The sequence below is a fragment of the Anabrus simplex genome, chromosome 1 (assembly GCF_040414725.1).
Source record: "Anabrus simplex isolate iqAnaSimp1 chromosome 1, ASM4041472v1, whole genome shotgun sequence".
Lineage (NCBI taxonomy): Eukaryota > Metazoa > Arthropoda > Insecta > Orthoptera > Tettigoniidae > Anabrus > Anabrus simplex.
The window spans coordinates 707,789,961-707,815,323 of NC_090265.1; the positions used below are offsets into that span (position 1 = coordinate 707,789,961).

General features: G+C 39.7%; 1 protein-coding gene and 1 pseudogene across 1 annotated transcript in view; one reads left to right on the forward strand and one right to left on the reverse strand.

The window, feature by feature from the left end:
• Nucleotides 1-25,363, forward strand: part of LOC136857368 (transcriptional regulator ATRX) — a 605,506-nt gene that overhangs the window by 550,117 nt on the left and 30,026 nt on the right. Inside the window, exon 32 of the mRNA XM_068225161.1 lies at nt 15,464-15,769. Coding sequence (XP_068081262.1) covers nt 15,464-15,769 — 306 coding nt within the window. The remainder of the gene's footprint in view (nt 1-15,463; nt 15,770-25,363) is intronic.
• On the reverse strand, nt 13,872-14,899 carry LOC136858358 (uncharacterized; annotated as a pseudogene).

Below are 25,363 nucleotides of genomic sequence, written 5' to 3' on the forward strand. Positions count from 1 at the left end.
AAGAGTTTTGTCTGTACATTGCTCAAAATTTGAAAAGAATGGTATTTCTGTATCGGTCATGTCCACAGTAACAAGGAAATGCACTTTTTACTTTTCCGTACTGTCTGTCTTGTCTGTCTGTCTGTCTGTCTGTCTGTCTGTCTGTCTGTCTGTCTGTCTGTCTGTCTGTCTGTATGTATGTATTGTACCAGGAAAAGTTTTTGGGGAAAGGGCATGAGTAGGACCTCAGGAAGTGGAACTTGGTTTTGGAGCCGATACAGAGTAGGATAGACTCGCAGAGCGAATAATAGATGGTTAAAATTTTTTTTAACAATTTATTAATTCTTCACCCTGCAATATGATTGTGTGTTTGAGTCATCAGTCCATAGACTGGTTTGATGCAGCTCTCCATGCCACCCTATCCTGTGCTAACCTTTTCATTTCTACGTAACTATTGCATCCTACATCTGCTCTAATCTGTTTGTCATATTCATACCTTGGTCTACCCCTACCGTTCTTGCCACCTACACTTCCTTCAAAAACCAACTGAACAAGTCCTGGGTGTCTTAAGATGTGTCCTATCATTCTATCTCTTCTTCTCGTCAAATTTAGCCAAATCGATCTCCTCTCACCAATTCGATTCAGTATCTCTTCATTCGTGATTCGATCTATCCATCTCACCTTCAGCATTCTTCTGTAACACCACATTTCAAAACCTTCTATTCTCTTTCTTTCTGAGCTAGTTATCGTCCATGTTTCACTTCCATACAATGCCACGCTCCACACAAAAGTCTTCAAAAACATCTTTCTAATTCCGATATCAATGTTTGAATTGAGCAAATTTCTTTTCTTAAGAAAGCTCTTCCTTGCTTGTGCTAGTCTGCATTTTATGTCCTCCTTACTTCTGCCATCGTTGGTTATTTTACTACCCAAGTAACAATATTCATCTACTTCCTTTAAGACTTCGTTTCCTAATCTAATATTTCCTACATCACCTGCCTTTGTTCGACTGCACTCCATTACTTTTGTTTTGGACTTATTTATTTTCATCTTGTACTCCTTACCTAAGACTTCATCCATACCATTCAGCAACTTCTCGAGATCTTCTGCAGTCTCAGATAAAATAACAATATCATCGGCATATCTCAAGGTTTTGATTTCCTCTCCTTGGACTGTGATTCCCTTTCCAAATTTCTCTTTGATTTCCTTTACTGCCTGTTCTATGTAAACATTGAAAAGGAGAGGGGACAAACTGCAGCCTTGCCTCACTCCTTTCTGGATTGCTGCTTCTTTTTCAAAGCCCTCGATTCTTATCACTGCAGACTGATTTTTATACAGGTTGTAGATAATTCTTCGTTCTCGGTATCTGATCCCTATCATCTTCAGAATCATAAATAGCTTGGTCCAATCAACATTATCGAATGCCTTTTCTAGATCTACGAATGCAATGTACGTGGGCTTGTCCTTCTTCATTCGATCCTCTAAGATCAGACGTAAAGTCAGGATTGCTTCACGTGTTCCTACATTTCTTCTGAAGCCAAATTGATCTTCCCCCAACTCAGCTTCAACTTGTTTTTCCATTCTTCTGTAAATAATACGTGTTAAAATTTTGCAGGCATGAAATACTAAACTAATAGTGCGGTAGTTTTCACACCTGTCAGCACCGGCTTCCTTGGGAATAGGTATAACAACATTCTGCCGAAAATCGGATGGGACTTCTCCTGTCTCATACATCTTGCACACTAAATGAAATAACCTTACCATGCTGGTTTTTCCTAAGGCAGTCAGTAATTCAGAGGGAATATCATCAATTCCAGGTGCCTTGTTCCTATTTAGGTCACTCACAGCTCTGTCAAACTCTGACCTCAAAATTGGGTCTCCCATTTCATCAGCATCAACAGCCTCTTCATGTTCCAGAACGAAATTATCTACATCGTTACCTTGATACAACTGTTGGATATGCTCCTGCCATCTTTCTGCTTTGTCTTCTTTCCCTAGAAGTGGCTTTCCATCTGAGCTCTTAATATTCATGCACCTAGATTTCCTTTCTCCAAAGGTTTCCTTGATTTTCCTGTATGCAGCATCTACCTTTCCCAGGACCATACAGCCTTCGACATCCTTGCACTTCTCCTTCAGCCATTCTTCCTTAGCTACTTTGCACTTTCTATCCACTTCATTCTTTAATCGCCTGTATTCTTTTCTGCCCTCTTCATTTCTAGCATTCTTGTATTTTCGTCGTTCATCAATCAGGTCTAGTATCTCCTGAGTTATCCACTGATTCTTAGTTGATCTTTTCTTCCTTCCTAACATTTCTTCAGCAGCCCTACTGACTTCATTTTTCATGACTCTCCACTCTTCCTCTACTGTGTTTCCTTCGGCCTTTTCATTTAGTCCTTGTGCAACATGTTCCTTGAAACAATCCATCACACTCTTTTCTTTCAACTTGTCTAGATCCCATCTTTTTGCATTCTTTCCTTTCTTCTATTTCTTCAACTTCAGATGGCATTTCATGACCAACAAGTTGTGGTCAGAGTCCACGTCTGCTCCTGGGAAAGTTTTGCAATCCAACACCTGGTTTCTGAATCTCTGCCTAATCATAATGAAGTCTATTTGATACCTTCCAGTGTCTCCAGGTCTCGTCCACGTATACAGCCGTCGTTTGTGGTATTTGAACCGAGTATTGGCGAGGACTAAATTATGGTCAGTGCAGAATTCAACCAGCCGACTTCCTCTTTCGTTCCTTTGTCCCAATCCAAATTCTCCTACTGTGCTACCTTCTCTTCCTTGGCCTACCACTGCGTTCCAGTCTCCCATCACAATTAGATTCTCGTCACCTTTGACATATTGTATTAAATCTTCTATCTCCTCATATATTCTTTCAATTTCTTCATCATCCGCTGAACTAGTAGGCATATAGGCCTGCACTATTGTGGTGGGCATTGGTTTGGTGTCTATCTTGGCGACAATAATTCTTTTACTATGCTGGTCGTAGTAGCTTATCCGCTGCCCTATTTTCTTATTCATTATTAAACCAACTCCTGCATTACCCCTGTTTGATTTCGTGTTGATAATTCGGTAGTCGCCTGACCAAAAATCCTGTTCTTCCTGCCAGCGTACTTCACTTATACCAACTACATCTAACTTTAGCCTATCCATCTCCCTTTTTAGATTCTCTAACCTACCACAACGGTTCAAACTTCTAACATTCCACGCTCCGACTCGCAGAATGTCAGTATCCATCTTCCTGATGATCGCCCCCTCTCGTGTAGTCCCCACCCGGAGATCCGAATGGGGGACTAGTTTACCTCCGGAATATTTTACCCGGGAGGAAGCCATCATCAGTACATCATTCATACAGAGAGAGCAGCATGTCCTCGGGAGGTGGTTACGGCTGTAGTTTCCCGTTGCTTTCAGCCGTGTAGCAGTATCAACACAGCTAAGCCATGTTGAGTATTATTACAAGGCCGTATCAGTCAATCATCTAAACTGCCGCCCTTGCAACTACCGAAAGGCTGCTACCCCCCTTTCGATGAACCATCCGTTAGTCTGGTGTCTCAACAGATACCCATCCGATATGGTTGCACCTGCGGCTCGGCTATCTGCATCATTGGGACACGCAAGCCTCCCCACCGCGGCAAGGTCACATGGTTCGCAGAGGAGGGCAATGTGATTATTGGACTCAAATCTGGCATTGAAATTAAAAGTTTGAACGTAATCTTCCTGTATTCTGTTCATGAAAATTAAATGAATATTACTGATTCCAAAGTCTTTCATATGTGAGAAGACGAGGTATTAGATTTCCACCTAAAGTCTTTCTAAATATGAGCACACACTTTTAATTGCAAATTGACATGAGAAATTAAATTTCTGTTAAAAGTTTTCAGTTTTCAGTTTGTAAACCTTGATGTATAGCACACTTGAAAAGCCTAAAGTCTTTCTATGAGATATGAAAATTAAATTTGAAAATTAAATTAATCACTTCTGAGAAACTATGAAAACTCTTAAATATTTGTTCACACGCGGCACTGAAGTTTCCACTGTTCAAAATTAATGAGAAAATTTTAGTCAGTTTGTTACTACTCACTTAATGAAAGAAATGTTGCTATAAATGTTGAAGGATGGACGCCTGGAATGTTCCGTGGAGAATCAGGATCGGCGGTGTTCCCTTAACACGCCATGTTGACGTCCCCCTATGAGGTGATGACGGCTGGAACTGGATCGTGTAGAATTGCAGCTCGTTAAGGTGATTTTTCGCACACGAAAAATTCACTTTGTGCGAGTAGTTATCACTGACACTGTCATTTACTGTTGAACACAGTTTATGGCGTAATTGAACTTTAAGACGTTAAATGAATAATCACAGTCCTTCCTGTATGAAATACTATTTAAAGTCGTTACTGAAACGTCCATAATTACACAGTTCACACTTGAAAAGGCAAATCATAGTCTATAATCACAGTCTTTGAACACGGTCATTAAGTCACTAAGGATTATTTTCTGATTATCTTGTTATTATAACGTCATATTACCTCAGAAAAAGTTCTTAGTATTCACCCAGATTACTACTGTAAGTCGTATACTAATATGGCGTGAATAAAGAAATACAGTTCGATACTCGAAAAGAAATGAGTTCTGATAATTCTACACATTAGTTTCTGTAGAAGTTCAATATCATATTAAGTAAACTAAGTCTACACGTAATGATATATTCTGTGAATGTTAAATATTTGGTATTTGCACTTCAATAAGTTCACTCGTATTATATTCTCAAATGTCTTTAGAATTAGACTGTAGTCGCGACGCGATGTACTAAATACAGTGCGACGTCTTTTATAATTTTGTCGGCGATATAACTTAGTGTTCCGGAAACGCGACCGCAAGTACTTTCGCCATGACTGCGCGGACATACTGTGCGAGGGTCGGTCTCTCCTCTGTCTCACTCACACACATCTGTGTACTCGTCCTTGTACTGCGCTGCTCTGCTTGTTAGCCTTGACATATATACACCGGCGCTGGGAGGGGTGGTTTCTCTTGGCCGTGTGACCGTGAGTGTATAATTTTCTTAAACTTTTAAATTATTATAACTCAACAACCATGGGATGGATTAATTCGAAATTCACAGGGATTAACTTTTATGACGTCCGCTACAATTCAGCGTTTGTACCGTTGAAATTTGTTAAGGCATTGAAAAGCTTGCAAAAAGAAAATTATTTTCGAGAAATATCTCTAGGGGAGGTGAGCTTCGAGCGACAGGTGACGTCACTTGACTTCGCCTAGTGCACTCGCGAAGTCTGGCACCTGCTGGAACATTCCTTTATTTAAATGTTCGGACGGATATTTTATGCTGGAATAACGTTTCTTTCGATTGATATGGGCCAGGACATAGGCTTTCCTGGCACAGTATGTATGTATGTATGTATGTATGTATGTATGTACACGCATCACTAGAAAACGCTTAAAGAGAATTTTATGAAAATCGGTATGCAAAGTCAGGGAATAAGTCACTACAATCTAAGCCATAAATAATTTTCTTTACGCTCATAGAAATGGTAGTTTAGGGAAAGGCCTAGCATTTAATTCTCAAATATTTATATTATTAGTGGTCGTATCGATAAATACTACATAACCAAAGTTATATAGAATTAAATTTCCGAACATTTATGTCTTATAACATTTTACTGTACCGGCTATGATAACACAGATATTCATGAATTTGTATTTTTGTTGCCAAGTCCATATCGACGCCGAGCCACGAGAAAATGGGTTGACAGAAATTAATGAAAATCGATGTATAGAGTCGGGGAATAAGAAAATACAGTCTAAGCTATAAACAATTTTATTCACTTTGGATGAAATTGTAGTTTAGGGGAAGGTGCCTAAAATATAATTTTTAAATACCTATGTTTTTGGTCATATTGAAAAGTACTCGATAACAAAAGTTACAGAGAATACAATTTACGATCATTTAGCCTATGTTTTATTCAGTTTTACCGTACCGACTATGATGGGTGGTGTTTCAAAGTCGGAAGAAAACTAAATGTGAAGGCCTACAATATCAAAAGCGCATAGCATTGATCAACAATAACATTACATTGACTATTGTTTGTTGTGATGTTATTTGTCTCTTATGCTGCCTCTCAACTCCAATAGATGGGATTACTGCTGCGTACGAAGTATAATAGCCTGACTGAATATTGGTGGGAAATAGCCGGGGAGTTAGAAAACTTTCTTCTTTAGCATGTCATTCCTCTGGTTCATACATTTTCTCATACAGCTGGTACGTAACACACTGTTTCTTCATAGTACAGTATTCCAGTTATTCGACCCCTACTCTGACGCGCTGTTTTGAATGAGCAGTGGGCATACTTAAGGCAGAGGCTGACTTAGTAGTAGTAGTAGTAGTAGTAGTAGTAGTAGTAGTAGTAGTAGTAGTAGTAGTAGTAGTAGTATGACCGGGTTTAGAATAACAATTTAGAGCTATTCCAAATTATAGCACCACAATTCACTAAACTCAAAATTCAACCCTGAAAAGAGCCGTTTTTTAAGAAAAGCTTCTTCCTCTTCATTTTATTATTATACATTCATTTTATTCCAAATTATCAGTGGAGAGGGGGTTTCTCCTCTGGCTTTGAGGAAAAATTTGCCTCCAAGTCAGATAGATTTTTCCGGCGTCAGTGTAGTGAATTGATATTTTCCGACTCATCGGGTACTCCTAGGAAACAGATTAGTAAAAGGGCATAGTTTTTACCCTGGGAGTCTCCACTATTCAACCCTCTCCCCGCCGAAAAAAGACGGTGTTCACGAATCACGGCTGTCTGCGGCTTGGTCATTCCAGCTCTGGAACTGTGGACTGTTAGATCGGCAGTGTAGTCCTGTTCGTTAAAAGTGAGAAAATGATTAGTGTTTCATTTGATCGAGTATTTCATATGAAAGCATTGCTTTTAATCGCGCCTTTCCTACTGACGTCATTGTAATATATGTTCATTTCAGTTGGGAAAACCACTAAAACCGTCTTTCTGAGGATGTAAAAAGGCAGGTGGAGAGTGAGTGTCTGCCATTATAATGAAAACTCCCCAACCTGATTGTGACTGATGGTAGGCAAGCGCATCTACCATTAGAGTGAAAATTCCCTAACTCAGTCTTGATATGAGAAAAGATGTTTGGTGAATTTCCCATCACGTTTCTAGGGTAACGTTAAGAGCTATGCGATTTAATACAATCTTGCTTACAACGTGTACACTAGAATTCCGTAGTGAAGCACGGGTACATCAGCTAGTTAATAATATGAGCCATGCATGGAAGGTGCTTGTATATGCTGAGGGCCTTAACAATATTGCTTCCCTGGTCTATTACAAATGTAATTTTGCAAATATCTTCATGAGAAGCACCAAGTCATTTCAAATGATCTTCCAATTCACTGCAAATATTTTCACCAGTTTTTGGACAATCAGGGAAGGCCCAACATATTAATACTTACTTATTGAGAGACCAATCTGCATTTATATAGTTCTTTGTGACAGACATATAGTGCACATCCTTGTAATTATCTGTCCACAGGTCAGTGGTACTCGCACAGATACCAGAATGAATAGCATGCACTATATCGGGAAGCATTTTACTGCACACTTTGTCCGCGAAGGTTTGTATTTTCCTAGCCACTGTGACTCGAGAAGGTATAGCATTTTTAATATCCACCGAGGCATACTTTTTGCCCATTTCTATCAGTGTTTGCCCTAAATTTACAAATCCTTCACCCTCATTAGTTGTAAACGGCCTCAAGTCCTGGGCACACATTTCCACGCACTTGTCAGTCACCAATTTACTGCTTTTTAATTTTTTCTTTGATTTCCTGTATGGTTGATTAGTTCATTTTCCTGCTGGTTGCACCTCTAACTACAATGGAGCTGCACTTGACTCAATACGTAGCTACACTAACATAACGGCACCTTCACGTCGCATCGATAGCTAACTTCGCGTTCAATCTTGTCAAGTCCGGCAGTCTGAACGGGTCCCGGGCAACCCGTCAGGCTTAGGGAAACCCAGGTTTTGGTCTGCTATGACTAGCAGCTCAGTACGCATGCACTCTTGCTTCGCTGACGCTCAAGCTAAGCTGCTTTGCTTGTTGCAGAGCAGCTTGGGGCAGGCAAGCCTAGTACATTTTGTACAACTTTGATTGGGATCATCTTCAGCTGCTAAATGTATCAAGATAGCAATACATTAGTTTGAAAACATTACACTGTTCAAGATATGTACAGTTCTAAATTATGGTGATAACACATGTTAACGACATCACATACCTAAGTTTGTTCAAGATTCACTTTCATACCTCCATATACTAGTTGCAGCGGTTTACACAGACTATTGATGTTTCAAAATTCACATGCACAGATCTGTGTGTAAATGTTAACAATTACAATAGCACTTGCCACAATCTGGTGAGAAATCTATACAGGATCTGTTATGTCAGATAGATATACACAAATTGGTCAAATATTTGAACAGACAAATCATATTTACAACTAATAAAACAAAGAAACTCAACCCATAAAATCATCAGACTAACCAAATGCAAACATCTTAAAAATATCTTACAAAAGATAGAAGAGAGGTTTAATAAAAAAACAATCACGAGATTATTATAAAAACTTTGGCAAATACTTAAAAAAATATGAGCCCCCAATATTAATGCTGAGAGCAGGAAGGTTAGCCCATAGTAATCAAGAAAATGCAGAGACATTCAGCAAGCTTTTAAATGGCGATGACCCATTGGAAACGTTGGAAGTAAATACTGACACACCCATTTTAACCACTGCAGATCTAATAGATCCTCCAACTATCAATGAGGTAGAATTCACAATTAAGGAACTAAAAAATTAAAAGGCATGTGGTGAACACCTAGTCTTTGCAGAAATCGGGAAAAACGCAGGGAAACCAGCAGTCATAAATTTGCATCAGCATCTAGTCAAAATGTGGATCACAGACAAAATCCCAGAACATTGGACCTCAGGCTTAATCCATCCATTATTCAAAAATGGAGAGAAAACTAATCCAGACAATTACAGAGGATTAACCCTCTTGTACTGCACTTACAAAGTTTTCTCCCACATAATTTACAATAGGATAAAAACATTCTGGAACCTCAACTTGGAGAATACCAAGGAGTATTTCGCCCATACAGAAGTTTCCCAGACCAAATTCTTAGCCTGAAACTAATAATGGAATATTACAAATATAGAAATAAACAGCTGTTTATTTCATTCATAGATTTCAAAAGGGCTTATGATAGTATACATAGACCCACTCTTTTAAAAATCCTAAAGTAACAAAATGTATTGAACTAACTTTAACCAGCACAATTTCAAAAGTAAAGTTCAGGGGAGAAATGCCAAATGCTTTTACAATAAATACAGGCATACGCAAGGTGACAGATTATCCCCACTGCCTTTCATTGTGGCTCTAGATTACATCGTGAAAATTTGGCAAAACGAAAACCCACCTAAAATCAAAATTGGAGCAAAATCCTCAATAAGGACAAACTGCCTAGGGTTGCAGATGATTTAGCTCTCTTAGCCTTTGACATGAAGTCCATGCTCACATCAACAGTCTCCAGAAAATTGCATTAAAAATAGGATTACAAATATCCTTTAAGAATACTGAGATCATCCCACTGAAACCCCTTGATGTAAACAAAGTCAGTTAATGTAAGAAATTTTTGTCCATCCTGAACTGAGATTACAATGATGATAATAATATTGTCTAGATGTAATTACAACATTCTAAATTTATTCAGGACTAGTCCTGAGAGTTTAATCATAAACGAAGTCATCATTATGCACAACTTAAACGAGAAAGGAACACGGATAAATAGAACCAACAAAATGAAAAAAGCACAATTTCTAACCTGCTCAACTTATAACAAATTGCTTGTCAAATAGACAGTAAGATCCGACACTACAAAACTGTTACTTTGCCAGAAGCCACTTATGTTTGCAAAACCTAGTTCCAAATTAAAAATGAAAGAGGAACTGATCAACTCCTCAAAACTGAAAGAAGAATTATCAGAACTTGTATAAATAAAATGTACGAGGTTGAAGGAGTATGGAGAATCCTCCCCAATGAAATGAAATGAAATGGTGTATGGCTTTTAGTGCCGGGAGTGTCCGAGGATATGTTTGGCTCGCCAAGTGCAGGTCTTATTTGATTAGACGCCTGTGGGTGACCTGCACATCGTGGTGAGGATGAAATGATGATGAAGATGACACATACACCCAGGCCTCGTGCCAGCAAAATTAACCAATGATGGTTAAAATTCCCGATCCTGCTGGAAATCAAACCCAGGACCCCTTTGACCAAAGGCCGGCATGCTAACCATTTAGCCATGGACCCGGACCTCCCCAATGGAACTGTCTATCGAGAGATTGACCCAGTTACCAGCATGATGAAGAAAAGAATCTCTTATTTCTTTCACATCTTACGATTACCAGAAAACAGGATTTTACAACAACTAGTGATGAGAAATCTGGGAAAGAAGACAGGATCAAAGAAATGCAAGAGGATCTCAAAACAGTTGGACTCGAAATTACAGATGCAGAGAACAAGAATAAAATTACCACCCTTCTTAAGAATCACAAATTTTCAACTGAAATGATGCACACAAGGCCTGTAGAGATTTCAGATGAATTAAGAACACTGCGATCAGAACGAATGAAGTAGTACTGGGCAGATAAGAAAAATCGAACAGTACTACCTTCAAAGAAAAAGTGTACCTATCGAGAGATTGACCCAGTTACCAGCATGATGAAGAAAAGAATCTCTTATTTCTTTCACATCTTACGATTACCAGAAAACAGGATTTTACAACAACTAGTGATGAGAAATCTGGGAAAGAAGACAGGATCAAAGAAATGCAAGAGGATCTCAAAACAGTTGGTCCAATGTGGCCAATAAAGTTAATAATAATAATACATGGATTCAAATCAATGATGCTGTCACATTCAGTAAAACAGAGTTGAAATTGTTCCACGGATGTACACAGTATGAAAGTTCTTGCCGTCTGTTGATGTGTTGTCTGCTTATGAGTATTGCATTTGTGGTTAGGAGAGAACCTTCCTTATATAAGTTAGTATAATTTACAAATATTTACAGTATATACAAGAACAGAAAACAAAAACATGAAAAAACACATCATAATTGAAGAGATAAAAATCTTCAAGCCACTGTGCAATATTGCTTCATCTGTTGATCTGAGGAAGTCACTCACAATTGCCTGGATAGGCCCACAACTTGCAGTCAGTCACAACGCAGAAAATTGTTTGTCGTGATGTTCCCCAGTCTCGCACCAGTGTTGGAACATACTTCCATGGTTTATCATGACTCTTCAGAGCAGTCCACATCTTGTGTGGTAGGTGGAATCTGCTGGCAAGGTGCTCAGCATAGAATATGTTGTTTAAGGAAACGCCTGTGGAAATAGTCCAGTGATATCTCTTTGCCTTTAAAAACGCTGAAAATGTCACACGTACGAAGCAAGGCGCAGAGGCTCTGTGCACTGTGCATCAGTCCGAGTCAGCTCAACTCTGCTTGATTCAGATGGTATAGTGTGCTGAGAGCGACAAAGTTGTCGGTGATAGACGGCTTGTTTATCAGTGAAATAGATAAACGCAAGACAACAACATAATGATGGAGCAACCTGTTTCGAAGAAAGCAAAGACTTCCAAAAGTCCATTTTGATCGAACTGGGAACTTTCGTATTTGTTTTTGTCAGTCGTGACTATAAAGCCAAATATCTAATCTGAGGGACAATAATTACATGATTATCAAAATGATCTACTTTATTTTTCAATACAAAGACTTTGCTCGAATTATACCAGAATTTGTCGAAGCAACAATCCAGAAAGGAATGAGGCAAGTCTTGCAGTTTGTCCCCCTCTTTTTCAGTGTTTGTATAGAATAGGCGGTAAATGAAATCAAAGAAGAATTTGGAAAGGGAATCACAACCCAAGGAGAGGAAATCATAACCCTGAAATTTGCTAATGATATTATTTTATCTGAGACTACAGAAGATCTGAAAAAATTGCTGAATGGTATAGAGTGAGTCTTGGGGAAGAAACACAAGATGAAAATAAATAAGTCCGAAACAAAAGCAATGAAGTGCAGTGAAATGAAGCCAGGTGATGCAGGAAATATTAGATTAGGAAATGAAGTCTTAAAGGAAGTAGATGAATATTGTTACTTTGGTATTAGAATAACTAATGATGGCAGAAGTAAGGAGGACATAAAATGCAGAGTAGGACAAGCAAGGAAGAACTTTCTTTTATTAAAAAAATATATATATAGAAAGGAATTAGAAAGATGTTTTTGGAGACTTTTGTCTGGAGGTGGCATTATATGGAAGTGAAACGTGCACAGTAACTAGCTCAGAAAGAAAGAGAATAGAAGCCTTTGAAATGTGGTGTTACAGAAGAATGCTGAAGGTGAGATGGATAGATCGAATCACAAATGAAGAGATACTAAATCGAATTGGTGAGAGGAGATCGATTTGGCTAAATTTGGCAAGAAGAAGATAGAATGATAGGACACATCTTAAGACACCCAGGACTTATTCAGGTTTTTTTTTTATTTTTATTTTTTTTTTTTTTTTTTTTTTTTTTTTTTTTTTTTTTTTTTTTTTTTTATAGGGAAGTGTAGGCGGTAGGAACAAGAGGAGTAAACCAAGGTATGAATATGACGAGCAGATTAGAGTAGATGCGGGATGTAGAAGTTGAAATGAAGAGATTGGCATAGGATAGGATGCAATGGAGAGCTGCATCAAATGAGTGTATGGACTGATGAATCAAACAACATACGTACGCCATAAGAAAGTAGGCTTGGTGAATTTAGAAAAAACAGAATTCCATAGACAGGCTTAGTTATTAGTAGTTAAATGGGTGTACTGTATATAGAAAGATAGAAACATAGAAAGGAACATATAATACGATAAAAACAGTGACTGGTCAGTGTGGGGAAAAGGGTGAAATTGGAAGAAACACAAAAGGATATGGACAGTCTCCACATTTTTATACACTGCCATCTTCAAATACGAAGGGTTTTCCATATAAATAATGCAACACTTTATTTTTTTCTAACAGCAGGTTTGGTGTATTGAGGATTCACATACACAGTGTTTTTCCCCAATCCTTTTGCTACAGTACCCTATTTTTCAACATAATCTCCATTCAATGCCACGGCATTAGAGTAGATGTGGGATGTAAAAGTTATGTTGAAATGAAGAGATTATCACAGGATAGGGTGGCATGCAAAGCTGCATCAAACAAGTCTATGGACTGATGAATCAAACAACATACCTAGCTCATAGAAAAAGAGGTTAGGTAGATTTCGGAGCCAACATTGTGCTGCATAAATAACTTCCCCATCATCCACGTAGTGCTTCCTTCATTGGGCCAAATAGATGGAAGTCAGAAGGCGTGAGATCCGGCTGTAAGGTGGGTAATGAAGAACAGTCCACTGAAGTTTTGTGAACTCTTGTGGGGTGCGCAGACTTGTGTGAGGTCTTGTGTTGTCGTGGAGAAGGCTCACCATGCTGTTGTTCACTGCCAGGTCTCCATAGACATTCTGCAAGTGTCTATGAATATTTGCGATGCCCTGGTTTTCCTCCAAAAGAAACTCGATAGGTGCTCTCTGTTTGGTACACACCTGTTACAGGTGCCATTTTGAAGGCTAGTTATAGTGCTGCAACCTATCGTTGGCCGAGAAATACAGGGTGTTTCAAAAAGGACTTTACAACTTTGACAGCTCATAGTTATTTATTCATTTTACTTACAGAAATGGTTTTGGTGTCATCTTGACTGACAGTAGATCAAGTTTTACCTAAACAGGTTGAATGTGACCTCCATCGGTCATGGGGCACACACCCCGTCTGAAGTCAATTTCTTGCCAAACTCGCTGGAGCATGTCAGGCGTGATTCGTTCAATTGCAATGCAGAGTCTACGTCTGAGTTCTGGTAGAGAAGCCGGTAAGGGTGGAACAAACACTGTACCCTTGACGAATCCCCACAAGAAAAAGTCAAGAGGTGTCAGGTCTGGTGAGCGTGGGGGCCATGCAATTGGTGCACCTCGTCCAATCCACTTACCTGGAAAGCGTACATTCAGGAAATCCCGGACGTTGAAGAGGTAGTGTGGTGGTGCGCCATCTTGCATGAAGTGTATGCTGAGTTCTTGGTCATCAGCGTCAATCTGCGGGATTAAAAAGTTTTCCAGCATATCTAAGTACACTATTCTGTTGATAGTTTTCTCACTGAAGAAGAAAGGCCCGTAAACTTTGCTCTTGCTCAATGCACAAAACACGTTCAATTTTGGGCTATCACTTTCATGTTCTAGCGCTTTCACTGGATTTTCACTGCTCCAGATCCTACAGGTTGTGTCTATTAACTTTACCACTTAAGTGAAAAGTTGCTTCATCACTAAAGATAATCTTTCCAATGAAATGTTCATCTTCTTCCAACCGATGTAACATGTCCACACAAAAGTCCTTACGAGCAATCTTATCAGTGTCTTTTAGATGCTGTGCCATTGTGAACTTGTATGGTTTGAGATGTAACCGTTATCTCAACACGCGCCAAATAGTCGTATGTGTGACGCCCAGCTCTCGAGAAGCACGCCATGTCGATTTTCGAGGACTGTCCTCAAAGCGTTGTCTCACTTGCTCTATGACATCATCAGAAGTACGTGGACGACCTGAGGATTTCTTATGGCTTACCGAACATCCAGTTTCAGTAAAGCACTTATGCCATTCATAAATAGTAGGCCTACTGGGAGGATCTTTACCATACTTTGTACGAAAATTACGTTGCACAGTTGTTGATGACTTCGACTCTTCAAACCAAAACACACAGTGAGCGCGCTCGGGACCGGTGAAGGCAGCCATCTTTGCTGCAACTGCCGCTAGCGCTTGCAGTGGCGCGATTCTGTACTAGCGTACCACGTGAGTCAAAACTTGATCTATTGTCAGTCAAGATGACACCAAAACCATACCTGTAACTGAAATGAATAAATAACTCTGAGCTGTCAAAGTTGTATAGTCCTTTTTGAAACACCCTGTAAAATGTGTTGCATTATATATTGAACGCCCCTCGTAGATTGGCTCTCCCCTCATTAGTCCTGGCTCTTGTGCATCCATTTCTTCTCAGCAACCAACAAGCTTGTTTCGGCTTCCCAGCTCCATTAGGTGGGTGAGTTTCAACACTCATTGTGAGGTCAACTTGACGTCTTTAACATTGATGTGAGAGACAAAAAAATGTAAATAAAGACCAAAAAAGATGAATACAGATGGTAAATGACTAGACTAGGGACAGGATAATCACACAAGGAAAAAAGGAATGTATATTCGTAGTAGTTTGTTGAATCTAGTGTACATTTCAGTTTCATTATAAGAAATGTGTATGAGGGCATCATATGCAGAAATGTAATACAGTATTTATTTTGTGTACAGGGTACTACACCACAGCAGCAGAAACATTCTGTGTACGTGCAACAGCTGCAGCAACAGCAACAACTGCTGCAGCAGCAACAACAGCAACAACTGCTGCAGCAGCAGCAACAACAACAGCAGCAGCAGCCAGTTATGAATGCACAAATGCAGTACCAGTACCAGCAACTACTGCGACACCAGCAGCTGCAGCAGCAGGAATTAGCTATGAACCAGTTCATGAAGAGCCAACAGCTTAAAACCTACCCGGCTGCATCCAGAGGATCCACTCGACCTCAGAAGCTGACTACTGTGAGCAAGACAGTTAAGGTAAAGTAGTAAATCATAGGCTAGAAACTACTTGGCTTGGTGAGGAGGGTCCTGAGAAGTTGGGAGAGCCACATCGTCATCTTGTCGTTTTCCCAAAATCTTGGGGTCAGCACTCCGTATGAACTTCATCCACTTTTATGGCCAGTTGCCTTTCCATGCAACATCCCTAGGTGAGGGGAATGTATTCACTGCTGCTTGTTTCTGTGATGATTTGAAGTATGAGGTGTTCTATGTAAATAAAGATGTGTATTAAGAGGGGCGTCTCGTGCTTTGGAACATTCGGGGTTTATCCCCGCACTGAAAGTATTATCTGTTCATTATAATACGTATTTCAGTAGTATTATTATAATACGGTAGTACTCCCTGTAAATCTTGTGACCTTGCCGCAGTGGGGAGGCTTGCGATTTCCGATGAAGCGGATAGCCGAACCTTAGGTGCAACCATATCAGACAGGTATCTGTTGAGAGACGAGACTAACGAATGGTTTTGAAGTTGCAAGTTACAAGGTTGACAGTCTGAATGATTGACTAATATGGCCTTGTAATAATATTCAACATGGCTTACCTGTGTTTATACTGCTACACGGCTGAAAGCAACAGGAAACGACTACAGCTGGAACTAACTCCAGAGAAGACGCAGCTCTCTCTGAATGAATGAATGAATGAATGAATGAATGAATGAATGAATGAATGATGCACTGACGATAGTTTCCTCCAGGATAAAATATTCTGGAGGTTAAATAGTCCCCGCACGGGTCTCCGGGTGAATACCGACCTTCTGCAATTCGGAACGTTGAATGTTAGAAGTTTGAATCGTTGTGGTAGGGTAGAGAATCTGAAAAGGGTAATGGATACACTAATATTAGATATGGTTGGTAAAAGTGAAGTACATTGGCAGGAAAAACAGGATTTTTGGTCAGGCTCTTCGCACTGTCCATCCCCTGTGCCCGGCCATTTCCTGAGCAACTTAGTGTGAAAGCAAGCCTGGCTTCACTAACAGTGTACGGAGTTTGATCAAATTTACTGGAAACCTTCTGAAGTAGTCCTGGTGTGATAAGTTGTGTAGCAATGACCTTGGTGAAGGGGCATACGGAAACTTATACAGACTTCATATTGTTTTCAAGGGTGTGTATCTTCATCATCACTACTCTCACTTTCATCAGAAGAGCTTTCAGTATCAAACTCGTGTTTTCCAGCATTACTTGGGCGTTCCAAATAATTAGCCGCATGCAGTTCGGTAAATATTTTGTCCTGATCTAAACATGCGATCAGTCTGGGAAGTGCCATCTTACTCACCACATGGCTCTTGGAACAACGTAAACATGAGGTCGGAAAACTAAGAAATGGCAGCAGAATGAAAGCCTTCAACAACAAATTAGACCGCTAACCAGTTTCAGAAGTTCCAACAGATGTCACTGAGCTGAATGTACAAGTCTCGTGAACACGAGTTAACTCGGGACCTATCAGCAAAGTTCAGCCAGCCAAACACGAGTAAACTCAGGTCCCGTCCACAGTGTGTTAATACAAAATCAAATAAGGGATATGCAGGAGTTGGTTTAATTATGAATAACAAAATAGGGCAGTGAGTAAGCTACTATGATAGCATACTGAACGAACAGTATAGTGAACGAATTACTGTCAAGATACACATCAAGCCAATGCCCACCACAGTAATGCAGGTCCATATTCCTATTAGTTCAGTATATAATAAAGAAATCAAAAGAATATATACATGAAGTGATAGAAGATTTAATACAATACGTAAAAGATGACTAGAATGTAATTGTGATGGAGACTGGAATGCAGTTGTTGGACAAGGAAGAGAGGGTATTGCCATAGAATTCAAACTAGAACAAAGGAATGAAAGAGGGAGTCAGCTAGTTCAATTCTGCACTGATCATAATTTAGTCCTTGCTAAAACTTGGTTCAAACATCACAAACAATGGCTATATACGTGGAAGAGACCTGGGAAACACAGGAAGGTACCAAATAGACTTCATTATGGGTATCTGTCAAGAGACCATACTAACGAATGGTTCATCAAAAGGAAGATGGGAGCTTTTCAGAAGTTACAAGGGCGGCACCCTAGATAATTGACTGATATGGTATTGTAATAATACTTAACATGGCTTAGCTGTGTTGATACTGCTATACAGCTAAAAACAACTGGTAACTACAACCGTAACTATTTCATGGGGACATGCAGCTCTCTCTGTGATGTACTGATAATGGCTTCCTCCCCGGGTAAAATATTCCGGAGGTAAAATAGTCCCCCATTCGGATCTCTGGGTGGGGACTACACGAGGGGGGGCAATCATCAGGAAGATGGATACTGACATTCTGCGATTCGGAGCATGGAATGTTAGAACTTTGAATCGTTGTGGTAGGTTAGAGAATCTGAAAAGGAAACTGGATAGTCTAAAGTTAGAAGTAGTTGGTTTAAGTGAAGTATGTTGGCAGGAAGAGCAGGATTTTGATCAGGCGACTACAGAATTAACACAAAATGAATAAATGCACACGAAATTGGGCTAACCATCATTTTCCCTAATTGGAGGAAGTTCCTCACCGATGGAAAAAAAAAAACTTTTTGGAGGATAAAATTAACGTATTTTTTGTTTGGCAGTGTTAAAATAAAGCTGCTTCTTTCAGATGAAAACAAAATACATGTTAATTTTATCCTCCAAACATTTATTTGTTGGAGTTGGTTTAATAATGAATAAGAAAATAGGGCAGCGGGTAAGCTGCTACAACCAGCGTAGCGAAAGGATTATTGTTATAATAAATGTAAGAAATTTATTTCACTTCCACCTATTCAATACAATTCAAAATGTTGAAGTTAGAGTTAAAACATTATTAAAATAAGAGTTAGGACATGTTTTGCCCTTTCCTAGGGGGCATCATCAGCCATATCATTACCTCAAACCCTGCCAGTTACCTGGTTAAAAATTGTTCTAAAATCTGCTACGAAATTGAATGCATTAAAAAACTTGCAAACTATTGGTACCTTGTATAAAATTGATCAAAGATCTACTACAAAAATGAGTACATCGAACAAACTTCACTTTAAAAAGCCATCATATAAGTAAAAATTAACAATATTGATGGCCTGGAATCATTGTCGATGCTGAATATTAATGAAAAAAGCAAAATGGCAGCAGGTCGACATGTAGTGTTCCAAGTGCTCCGTATTTTCTTGTTGTTTATAGTGGTTAAACGCATCACGTGTGAAAGTAACAAAGCGATCTTTAACGGTGGGGTGTTCAGTGAGTGTCCTAGTGGTTCAATCCTCCAAGAGAATTTGCTAATTGTGAAAAATTGTTAAATATCATGCTTAACATGGTGCGCCATTGAAAATGTGTACGTGACCGCTGGTACTGGCAGTGTGCTTCAAGTGAGGTGCAGGGTTGCCAGACCACCCTCATCAACATTTCACCTCATTCTCCTGACCATAGCTGTGTGTGTGGTGACATAGAAACAAATCCAGGGCCTCCAAACAGAAATGCGAGTAACATAGAATGTCATATTTGCAGTTCTAAGGGCCGCATCAATCAGCTGTACGTGAAGTGTGTGTCATGTGAAATGTCCATGCATAAGACCTGCACCAAAATCTCTCCATCTGATTACCATAAAATTAAACGTGGCGTCTCGTCTTGGCAGTGCTGGAAGTGTTGTCTTCCGGTACCATCGAACTCGTTCTTTGAAGTGCCAGATAAAGGAAATTATGTAAATAACTCTGTAAATAGTAATGACTCTGTTACCAGTGTACAGGGCTCCCGAAACATCACCATTCTCTCACTTAATGCCCGTTGAATAATGGGTTATAGGAGACAGCAGGAGATAAGAGCATCACTGGCAAGTATCGAACCATCAATCGTGTAAGTGTCTGTGAAACATGGTTTGAGCAGTGCTACTTATGACGGTGAAGTATTTCCGCAACCATACTTGGTCTTCAGGAAGGATAGAACCTGGACGTCTGGAGGGGGTGTTCTCTTGGCTATACGACCGGAACTACAACCATTCCGACTAGGATACTTGGAGACTGACAGTAAAGCTCTATGGGTGGTGGTGACATGTAGGCGAAACAAATTCTTCATAGGTAGTGTATATCGGGCTTCGAAATCCAAGCCCTGTATAAATGAAGGATTACTGGAATCTCTGAGATGAATGCAACTCATTCAGCACAAGTACAATGCCATCTACCTCACAGGGTACTTTAACCTGGACATAATATGAACCTGTGATTCCACTCCCATCCCTGGAAATCCATTGGCAGACACATTCCTAACAGCGTTCTACGATATCTTTCTGGAACAGCTTGTTTTAGGAGCAACATGTATCACCAAAACATCCCGTTCTATATTAGGTATATTTCTCACCAATCATCCCTCCTCAGTGTCTCTAGTTGAAGTCATACCCAGCTTCAGTGATCACCACGCCATTCAAGCGACTCTAGCCACCCTAGACTGCAGAAAACCTGTCAAACACAAATCCAGGCCTCAATATAACTTCAGGAAAGCTGACTGGAAATCCCCGTGGCAGCGCTGCACCAAGCTCCTTTCAAGCTAACGCGAAGTCCATCTCCACTCCTGTAGACATTGCCTCAGCCTTCAGTGAAAAATTGAAAAAGAATTTCTCCCAGGCACAATCTGCTGGGAACATGTATATAACCAATACCAATACACCCGTACCGCCCCTCCCTCTCACCAGCCTCTACTTCTCGGAACTTGAGGTACTAGCAAGTTTGAAGAGGATTCAACCCCATGCAGTGAGCGGCCCTGATGAAATACCCAGCCTAATACTCCGTGACTGCGCTGAGTCAGTGGCACCATCTCTCTGCGAACTATTCAACCTGTCGCTTCACTGTGGATCACTGCCTCAAGATTGGAAGTGTTCTGATGTAGTTCCGATGTTCAAGAAAGGGGACAAAGCAGTCATTGACAACTATCAGTCAGTGTCCCTCACGTCTCACGTGTGTAAATGTATGGAAGGACTGGTAGCCTCTAATATACGGGAATACTTCCGGGAAGGTAATCTGCTAAGTGAAAGCCAGCACGGTTTTCTTCCAGGAAGATCCTGTAATACTTTATTAACGAAGGTTATTGATGAGTAACAGTTCTCCCTGGAGAAATCTAAAATTGTTCAGGTAGACTGCACGGCTTTGGACTGGTCTAAAGCTTTTGACCAAATCCCTCATGAACGACTTTTGTTAAAATTAAGACAGATGAATGTTAGGGGAAGTTGTATTGTGTTGTATTTGATGGAGTTCAATCTTCGACCAATAAATTAACCTCAGGAGTATGTCAAGGCACCGTCTTGGGACCTTTATTATTTAATGCATTTGTCTCTGATTTACCTAAATGTGCGACCTCAACCATAGCCCAGTATGCTGATGATACTGTAATGTACAGGAATATACAATGTGCAGAGGATTGTCTGAAGTTACAGTCGGACTTGGACACTATAGCGGTGTGGTGTTACGTCAACGATCTCAACATTAATGCTGGCAAATGTAAATACATTCGGTTAAGTAGGTCTCGGCACCTAGTAGAATGGATATATAACATTAATAATGTACACATTGAGCGAGTTAAAACCATGCATTTGTTAGGAATAACCATTTCTGAACAACTAAAATGGAACACACAAACAGAGGAAGTGAGATGCAAAGCTGCCAGGGTGCTCGGTTTTATGCACAGAAACCTCCCTGGATGCAAGTCGAATGCTATACGGATGGCTTACCTGACACTAGTGAGACCTATACTAACGTATGATCTACCTGGGTAGAAGGGTCGAAACTAGTTCTATGTAATTTTAAAATATTGTGAATATATTTTGTATTGAATAGGTGGAAACCTTTACTGTGTTGTTACTCATATGTTATTCTCAGTTCAATACAGACCAACAACATGAAATTTAAAACCCTTAATGCTAAGTATCAGTACTCCTGTCAAGTGTGAGTTGCAAAATATGATGCGTTTTCTGCAAGCAGAAGGATGTAGCACAGCTGAAATCCTTCGCTGTATGAGTGAGGTGGTGTACGGGAATAGTGTCGGAAATTCAAAGAAGAGCAAACAGACGTCCATGGTGAAGGTGGGCAAGGACACACGTCTGTCGCTACCGTACCCATGGTTGAGCGTGTTGATGAGTTTGTCCACAACAAACTTTACGATCAGTGAACTTGCTACAGCAATCCCAGACATTTCAATGTCTTCTCTGTACACAATCGTGACTCAACACTTAGGATTCCGGAAACTTTGTTCACATTGGGTTCCACAAATATTGAGTGACGATTACAAACCTCGGTTAATGGCATCAGCCGTAATGTTCCTCACGTATTACCATAGTGAGGGGGAAGAGTTTTTAAAGTCTATCATTACTGGCAATGAAACTTGGATCCTGTATGACGCTCCACAAACCAAAGAACGGTCTAAGCAGTGGATGTATCCTTCTTCTCTGAACAAGCTGAAAAAGTTTAAACTGACACTGAACAATAGGAAAACAATGGCTACTGTTTATCTGGGATCATAAAGGTATCTTGCTGGTGGACTTTATGGAGCAGCGGGCAACAGTAACAAAGCTAGTTTATTGTGAAACTTTTCATTGCCTCCACAGAGTGATTCAGAACAAATGAAGAGGCGTGCTCTCACCTGGCGTGATTTTGATCCATGACTGTGCTCAACCGCACTGTACCAAAATGACGAAAGACCTTCTCAAACAATTCAAGTGGGAAGTTTTCAACCATCCACTGTATAGCCCAGACCTCGAACATAGTGATTTTCACCTGCTTTAGAATTGAAGGCATAGTCGCACACTATCAGCTAAGTTACACACACCATAGGGCGAGGTCCAATTTGTTTTCCGTTATGAACTGAGAATTCCACCATTTAATGTCACCACATGCAGTGTCTGCTTTCTTCTCAACAAGAATTCAAAAAACTTCACATTCTGCACAATAATCAACCATGCAGCCCATCAACACGGCTTGGTTACTTAATACACCAATTGCCAAATTCTCCGCTTAAGCTGATACAGTGTATAGTCAACTCTTCTTCTAGAGAGTATCAACTACACATTTTGTTACTCAGACATTGTACATACTTGTATATTTTTGTGTGTGTCAGTGTACATTGTGTTCATTCTTATTGCCGTAGCACTCGGTCCACAACCGTTATGTATCACCAGGACCTACTGAATTCCATGAGTCGGTTATAAAGCGCGCTTGCTGCACAAGGCAGTGGGAAATGTTACAAACTCTTTAAATGTTACGCTGCATGAATATAACTACTGCTGTTTTTATAAGGACATTTTAACATAAAAACGTACGGTATGTAAAAATCCCATATTATAATAGGCGCCAAACAGTAATGGCTTCATATAGTAAGATGTAACATCTCTTCTGAGCTCGAGACCATGATCGTATCTGATCATGTAAAAATATGAGATCTGTATTAGGAAGGAGCATTTCTATTCCTGTCTGAAAGCCCAGTAAGTAGGCCCAAATATAGTGCCCTGAAGGAAATGCCAATAATCTGTTCGACAATACAATCGAAAAAGTCAAAAATAATCATCTAACTCTGGACATAATGTAAATGTTCTACAAGTACGAACATTTGACAAAACTCATTCCGTCTTCAAGTATAGCTTGTCAAAATGCTCTCTGTCTCCTTCCAGTTGCTGTGGCCACTCACTGCTTTATGATTTCCAAGGATTCCCTAAATAATACCAGCTGAATGCGATGCTAACATGATCCCTTATGCAAGTTCACCACCGATCGCTTTCCGAGAACAGTACTTACTCTAATTATCACAATGATGGGACGTTAACATCAAGATCCATACGTATCTCATAGCCGTCCTTTGTGAGATACTTTTTCCTGAAAAACGCTTGTTCGAGGATTTAACGTTGATGGGACTGAAATTTCTGGATGGTTGATCCAGAATATAGTTTCTTCGAGGAATGGATAACTCAGGATTTTTACAACATGATTTAATTAGGATGTTCGCGGTACCATGTAATTTGAACAAAGAATCCGGGAAAACTTAGTTTCCGGGAACGGATAATCGAGGTTCCACTGAATGACCAACTGTTGGATGTGGTAGTTACGTAGAAATGAAAAGGTTAGCACAGGATAGGGTGGCATGGAGAATTACATCAAACCAGTCTATGAACTGATGACATAAGCAGCAACAACAATGGTGGTACAGTGAGTGCGATTGCCCTCCTGTCTGCTCAAAATTCAAATAACTTCACTGTATTAACGGTCTCATTCTCTTTAGGTTTTGCTTGACGGAGATACTAGATCCTAAGGTCTATATACACAGATCAGGACACGAATGTTACTTATGGAGCCCCATTTTGGGACTAAATGTGGGTGTTCCCTACAGCATTTCCATGTTACATATGGATGAGTTTCAGATTTAAGAAATGGCTTTCAATATCAAACTCACGTTCTTCAGCATCACTTGCAAATTCCAATTACTTATGCACGTACAGTTTGTTAAAAATTCTGTCTGCATCTGAACACTGTCAGCCTGGAAAGCTCGCCTTACCCTTCTCATGGCACTTTAAACAATGTTAATGCGAGGTTAGGAAACAAAACAAATGAAGCATAAACAGAAAGATGACAAAAATAAATGGTTGCATGGAATATCCGGAACTTCGTCACTGAGATTCTGTAATAAAATAATAATTATGATAATAGTAATAATAATAATAATAATAATAATAATAATAATAATAATAATAATCGTATGCCTCGGCTGCTGCTTGATGCCATCTGGCTCTCTGCTCAACAATTTCGATGTTCTGTTTTACTGTAGGCGTACTAGATGGCAGAATAAACCAACTCTCTCTTTGGAGTATGTGGCTGAGTTTTTTAATGAATTTTGTCTGGCAAACACCAAGTGTGTTACCAGAGATGTTTTACATGCCAACATTGTACAATGTTGAGTGTCAAATGTACTTTATTCTGTCCTTCAAAAATCCGATTACCTCTGCCAGATTTGAACCCACTATCTTGCGATTTGGAGGCCGATGCTCTACCCCTGATTCATAGACCGAGCTTACTGAGATTCTTTCAACCTTGGTTGCTAATTAGTTCCAAAAAATCCAACAGATATCATCGAATGTACTAGTCTTCTTAACAAGAGTTAACTTTTGTCCCACCAGGGACTTCGGCAACCCAAATAAGAGTCTACTTGGGTCCCATCAGCAATATGTTAATAAAATGTCAGTTTAGAAGAAATGTAAAACAATCGAAGTGTAGTGTGATTCACTGTTAGAACAGGTGGTTCATTTCAACTACTTAGTATGTAGTACTGTTCTCCTAGAAGGGCATAGCAGTGGCAGGAATCAAATTATGGTGCATTTTTCTCTTTTGTAGTGCTACAGTGCCATTGGTATAGATTTATGCAGGTGCTTAGTTGGTTCACAGGAACTTGTAGACTGAATACTGAAAGATTGTATGTTTTGAAAGAAAAATGTCATTAGTACGTAAAAATGCCATTATTATTATTATTATTATTATTATTATTATTATTATTATTATTATTATTATTAGCTTGTTCTTCCAATAGGCTTTCATTCTCTCTGAGAA